This window comes from Procambarus clarkii, chromosome 82 (assembly GCF_040958095.1).
Source record: "Procambarus clarkii isolate CNS0578487 chromosome 82, FALCON_Pclarkii_2.0, whole genome shotgun sequence".
Lineage (NCBI taxonomy): Eukaryota > Metazoa > Arthropoda > Malacostraca > Decapoda > Cambaridae > Procambarus > Procambarus clarkii.
The window spans coordinates 3,412,474-3,418,919 of record NC_091231.1 but is presented as its reverse complement, the minus strand read 5'-3'; the positions used below and the strand labels follow the sequence as shown (position 1 = coordinate 3,418,919).

The window sequence follows — 6,446 nt, the reverse complement described above, 5'->3', positions numbered from 1 at the left end:
CTGCCTTGCAAATCCCCTTTTACAATATAGAGATTAAACAGGTCGCCTAATGCTAGGAGGTTTTAATACTCTTTTGTGAAGGAAGAGGAGGTTGTTGCTCTTCGTGTTACGGCTCACACAGTCCTAATGCCTAAGTGGGAAAGTTTATTATTTAAAGAATCGAGCTTTTTTGCTTCTGGATTCGAGTTTCTTATTTCCTGAATCAAGCTTCTTATCCCTAAAAATCAAACTTCTCATCCCTAGAATCAAGCTTCTCATTCCAAGAGTCAAACTTCTTTTCCCTAGAATCAAGCTTCTTATTCCAAGAATCAAGCTTCTTATTCCAAGAATCAAGCTTCTTATTCCAAGAATCAAGCCTCTTATTCCAAGAATCAAGCTTCTTATTCCAAGAATCAAGCTTCTTATTCCAAGAATCAAGCTTCTTATTCCTAGAATCAAGGTTCTTATCCCTAGAATCAAACTTCTTATCCCTAGAATCAAGTTTCTTATCCATAGAATCAAGCTTATTATCCCTAAATTCAAGCTTCTTATTCCAAGAATCAAGCTTCCTGTTTATAGCATCTAGCTTCTTGTTTCTAGGATCAAAAGTTGTTGGTTTAAGTGGAAGAACTCTGGGCTTAAGTATTGAGGCAAGTGGCAACAAGTTGGGGTGTGATAAGGCCTGTAGCCTGTGTCAACAGCGGCAGTTTTCTCTTTATAAAACACAAACCTCTTTAAATGAACAAATCCACAAGGGCCGTGACGAGGATTCGAACCTGCGTCCAAGAGGTTCCTCTTGCACGCACAAACCTCTTTCTTGCGTCTTAATCTGGGGCGGGCCAGGATTCACCAGTTATTTAGGTATCCACTTACCACACCTCTGTATCTTTCTTCAGTCAAGGCGGCCATGCTTATGTTCATTACACAGCTTACGGGCTTGGAAACTTCACAACACACGGTTATTATTGTTATAAATTTATATATTTAGTCTCCGTGGTGTAGTGGTAAGACACTCGCCTGGCGTTCCGCGAGCGCTATGTCATGGGTTCGTATCCTGGCCGGGGAGGATTTACTGGGCGCAATTCCTTAACTGTAGCCTCTGTTTAACGCAACAGTAAAATGTGTACTTGGTTGTAACAACGATTCTTCGCGGCGGGGATCGTATTCCAGGGACCTGACCGAAACGCTATGCGTACTAGTGGCTCTACAAGAATGTAACAACTCTTGTATATATCTCAAAAAAAATAATAAACATTCCCCTAGGGCTTAAGGGGATTATAAGCTGTTTAATAAGTGTAAACAAAGCCTACATGATTGAGGAAAGATGTAAAGGTTTCGTGGCGTTGTACTAGCCCTGGTTAGCAAACGTTAGTCAAGATGTGTTGAATTGCTCTGGTCAATAAGCCCATTGACAGTTTAATTCCATTAAGTAATGAAAAGAAATGAGGCCTATAAGAAAATTATAGGCCTATTCAGTGGGATGGTGTATCATCACCGGTGTACCTGGTGTACCTGGTCACCGGTGTACCAGGTGTACCTGGAGCCGGTCGGCCGAGCAAACAGCACACTAGACTTGTGATCCTGTGGTCCCGGGTTCGGTCCCGGGCGCCGGCGTGAAACAATGGGCAGAGTTTCTTTCACCCTATGCCCCTGTTACCTAGCAGTAAAATAGGTACCTGGGTGTTAGTCAGCTGTCACGGGCTGCTTCCTGGGGGGGTGGAGGCCTGGTCGAGGACCGGGCCGCTCCAGTCCGCGGGGACTCTAAAGCCCCGAAATCATCTCAAGATAACCTCAAGATAACTATCCCTGGGGTCCCCGGCACATGCACAAACAACCCGATCATGAGATGTGTCACATTCTCGTCATTTTCTTGTGTTTGAATGTCTTATTTTTTCCTTTGCTGAGAATACACTTATTTTTTAAAATTAATAATTAGTCGTCTCCCTGTCCAGAACTATTAACTAGCCTGAAGAGATAAAAGTTAAGGGGGAAGTTTACTAAGTAGTAACTATTAAATGGAGAAGTTTTGTTATGGAAATAGGACTTACAAAGTTCAGTTATTGAGCAAGAAGGGTCAGTGGGGATAGGTTCACTATATACAAAATACTGACATCGGGAATATACAAAGTAGAGAAAAACAGCTACGTTAAACATAGAGAAAATAGGACACAGAGATACAAAACACAAAATAAGTTTAATAAAATCCCTTTGTGTGTATTTTACCTCAATAAACTTATTTCAATTTCAATTTCAGTTGAATAAACATAAGGAAATATTCTTAAGATGACCAAACCACACATCAGAAGATGGAGAGGCGACGACGTTTCGGTCCATTTTGGACCATTAACAAGTGGTGTGACTGACACTTGATAATGGTCCAGGACGGACTGAAACTTGGTCGTTTCTCCGTCTTCTGATGTGTGGTCTGGTCATCATATCTTCAGCCCCGTTATTGTGACTCGTCTGAAACCGTCTTACACTGTCAGGGTGAAGAGCAAATGGACTGTAGTGACTCAAAATAAATCTTGGAAGCCACTTCCTTCCACACCTTCAAGAACACTTACGACAAAGTACTCGAACGTCTGAAAGTCTATTCCAAAACAAAAACTAGTGAATGAGTATAAAGACTTCACTGCCCCGGAGCAAGTCTTAGAAAGCACTGTTAGGTGCATTCCACACGCCAAGCAAGTCTGGCGGTATATATGGTAGCCATACGTTCAGCTCCTGATGGTTCAGTCGGTACTGCATGTCGCTGGAGAGTTCAGGGATAAGCGGGTTCGAAGCCACTTCACGGGCTTCGAGGTTTTCGCGTCGTGAGGCAAGCCCCCGGCCACCACCAGCAGCAGCAGCGTCACGTCGCCGACAGTGTTGCAGTGATCAACAGCGGCAGTGTTGCTGTGATCAATGTAGCTATGCACAGGGCGCCCGCCGCTCTTGGCGGGAATACGGGTGGCGTGTTGATTCAGACCCCCCACCCCACCCCTTCCTCTGCCCCCACCCACCCCCACCATGCACCTCCACACACCTCCAATATCCACATCCCTCCTCTTCCCTCACCACACACCTCCAACAGACTTTACACCCCCCCATCATCCCCCTCCCACCGCCGGCTAGCCCATTACGTACCCCCTCCCTATCTAACCTCTCCTCCCCCCCCCCCCCACGCAGACGTGCTTGAGACTAACCAGTGTGTGTGGGGGGGGGGGGGTTATCATGCTTGCTGGCTCACCCTTCCCCTCACACTGTATTATTAATATACACACTATCATTACTCTCTCTCTCTCTCTCTCTCATCATTTTCCTCAGCATGGTGGCGGTGTCCCTCCCACGTGAAGTAATTATGTACAAGCACATATCTATGGTAGCAGCATGTATGACTGCCACAGCTAATGATATATAAACATCAGACAGGAGACGCTCGGGCTGCGCATCATTGTGGCTGCAGGCAAGCAGGCTAGCTGGCAGGCAGGCTAACAAGCAGGCATGCAGGCTGGCAGGCAGGCTGGCTGGCAGACAGGCTGGCAAGCAGGCTGGTAAGCAGACTGGCAGGCTGGCAAGCAGGCAGACAGAGCCAGACAGACCAGACGTGCTGTAAATGAAGACTATACAATAAAGGTAACAGACACCACTATGCCGGTAGATTTACGAGGTCCTCTTAGCATCGTGCTTATATAACTGAACCTCACACCTCAAGGAAAAAAAAGAGAATATAGGTGAAATGATCACAACTTACAAGATACCGAGAGAAATTGAGAAAGTAGAGTAGGACAGACATTTTACCTTAGTCGAAGCCCAGGAGCTGTAGCTCAGTTTCTATAAGCGTTGGTAATATATAACATACACGTGAGTGTGTTTGTGTAAACAAAACACATGTGTAAGCATGTGTAAACAAGTTTTATGTGTAAAAATAATTTTTAAATTTTTTATGTGCAAAAATTATGAGGAGGATTAATACGGAGGAAGAAAGTATGAGGCTACAAGATGACCGAGGCAAACTGAATGAATGGTCCAACAAATGGCCATTAAAGTTCAACCCGAGTAAATGTAAGGTAATGAAACTAGGCGTTGGAAACAGGAGGCCAGACACAGGATACAGAATGGGAGATGAAGTACGTCACGAAACGGACAGAGAGAAAGATCTAGGAGTTGATATCACACCAAACCTGTCTCCTGAAGCCAACATAAAAAGAATAACGTCTGCGGCATATGCGAGGCTGGCTAACATCAGAACAGCGTTCAGGAACCTATGTAAGGAATCATTCAGAATCTTGTACACCACATATGTAAGACCAATCCTGGAGTATGCGGCCCCAGCATGGAGCCCGTACCTTGTCAAGCACAAGACGAAGCTGGAAAAGTTCAGAGGTATGCCACTAGACTAGTCCCAGAACTAAGAGGTATGAGTTACGAGCAAAGGCTGCGTGAAATGCATCTCACGACACTGGAAGACAGAAGGGTAAGGGAAGACATGATCACTACATACAAAATTCTCAGATGAATTGACAGGGTAGATAAGGATAAACTGTTTAACACGGGTGGTACACGAACAAGGAGACATAGGTGGAAACTGAGTACCCAAATGAGCCACAGGGACGTTAGAAAGAACTTTTTCATTGCCCGAGTAGTTAACAGATGGATTGCATTAGGCAGTGATGTGGTGGAGGCTGACTCCATACACAGTTTTAAATGTAGATATGATAGAGCCCAGTAGGCTCATTAACTTGTGCATCAGTTGATTGACAGTTGAGAGGCGGGGCCAAAGAGCCAGAGTTCAACCCCTACAAGCACACCTAGGTGAGTACACACTTTGGCGGGACCGAAGAGCCGAAGCTCAACCCCCACAAGCACAACTCGGTGAATACACACATACACGTACACACACACATACACACAACCCAGCAGTTTAAGGTGTCAATTAGCCTAGCCATTTAAGCAGGCAGAGAGCGTTTGACACGGTCTACCCTTCATGAGACCCGGATACATGCCGGAGAGTGACAGAAAACGTGTTCCAGTCAATAAGGGTGGACTTAGGTAGTTGAAAGCCAAACGTCACGGACAGTTAAGCATTGAGGCGAGGCATTACCACCAGGGGTCCGTCCCACAGGGGTCAACATCACGCCCAACCCTGCTACTGAATCATGGGAATGATCTTTCAGAGGGGGATAGAGTCCTTCCTATCAATTTTTGTTTTTATATAACTCGAAATATTTAAACGAAATATTTAATGCCCGAAACGCTTTGCGTAATAGTGGCTTTAGGCATTGTATGTACTAGCTCTACCTATAAGTCAACCAATCTTTGTCAAAATTTCTTGTATGTATGTACCTTACCTAAATAAACATTTTATTTTATTTTATTTTTAAACATTATACACACGGCGGGCGACTGAATGATTTAGAAAGTGGCTGTTTGAGTTTGCTTCCAGTAAATGCAAAGTTATGAAGAGGACTGTTGTGGATAGGATGTGAGGCATATGTATATACATATTCCATACTGGCCACTGTCTGTGTATCCTTCAGAAACACATCCTAATTATAATATATTAAAATAAAAATAAATAATTACGAATAACAAATTAAACCCACTCTTAATTAAATATGTGTATATCAGAATTATTAAGTATGCAGCTCCGGCATGGAACCTTCTTCCGAAAAGGAGAAATTAAATCAAGAAAAGGTTCATAAATATGCAACAAGGCTAGTTTCTAAGCTGGCTGATGGGCTTGAGCTACAAGGAAAGACATGTAACTCGACTTTACTACACTGAAAGAAAAGTGAAATGGGGAGGACATGATAACGACATACAATATTCAGAAAGGAATTGAGAGAGTAAACAAAGCAGTAGTGTGTCAGGAGAGTCCAAGGACGCAAGTTCAAACCCATTACATAGCAACAATATATTATCTTAAACAAATCAGTAGTATTAGAACGATGAGCAGATGAACGAGGGACGTCGGAAGGAACTTTTTCTGTGTTAAAGCTGCCAATTAAAGTGGAACAGTTGAGACGAAGGAGGAAAATATGATAAACACGTGAGAGCTGAGTGACTGCTGCAATCTAGGCACGTTCAGAGTAGCCTGTGTCTCCTCCAGCACATCTAGGCGAGTACACACCCAGAGAGCCAGTGCTCAACCCCCGCCAAGCACAACTAGGCGAGTATAACTAGGTGAGTACACACACCCAGAGAGTAACCTAGAGAGATGCAGAGCTGTTAACCATGGACCAACCTGGCCCTGATCGTCTTAACTCCCTCCCAACCCTTGAACCTTTCTCATCCCCCCTCTCCCTCCCCTCCACCCCATTCCAGCGATCCACACCCCTTCCCAGCCCCCCACCAACACCCCCCCTCCCCCCACCATAAACACAACAATTACTTGCTCGTTTTACCCACAGAGCCGACGGCAGCGGAGGGGGAAGCCAAAGCCTGCACACACACACACACACACACACACACACACACACACACAC

At 44.7% G+C, this 6,446-nt stretch overlaps 1 protein-coding gene across 1 annotated transcript; it reads right to left on the bottom strand.

Annotated features, from left to right (window-relative positions):
• Positions 1 to 217: 217 nt before the first annotated feature.
• LOC138358297 (UPF0134 protein MPN_137-like) lies at positions 218 to 888 on the bottom strand. Its single transcript, XM_069316151.1, has 2 exons — positions 853 to 888; positions 218 to 616 (listed from the first exon to the last, which is right to left on the bottom strand). The coding sequence occupies exons 1-2, from the start codon at positions 886 to 888 to the stop codon at positions 218 to 220; spliced, it is 435 nt and encodes a 144-aa protein (XP_069172252.1).
• Between the last annotated feature and the right edge of the window lie 5,558 nt (positions 889 to 6,446).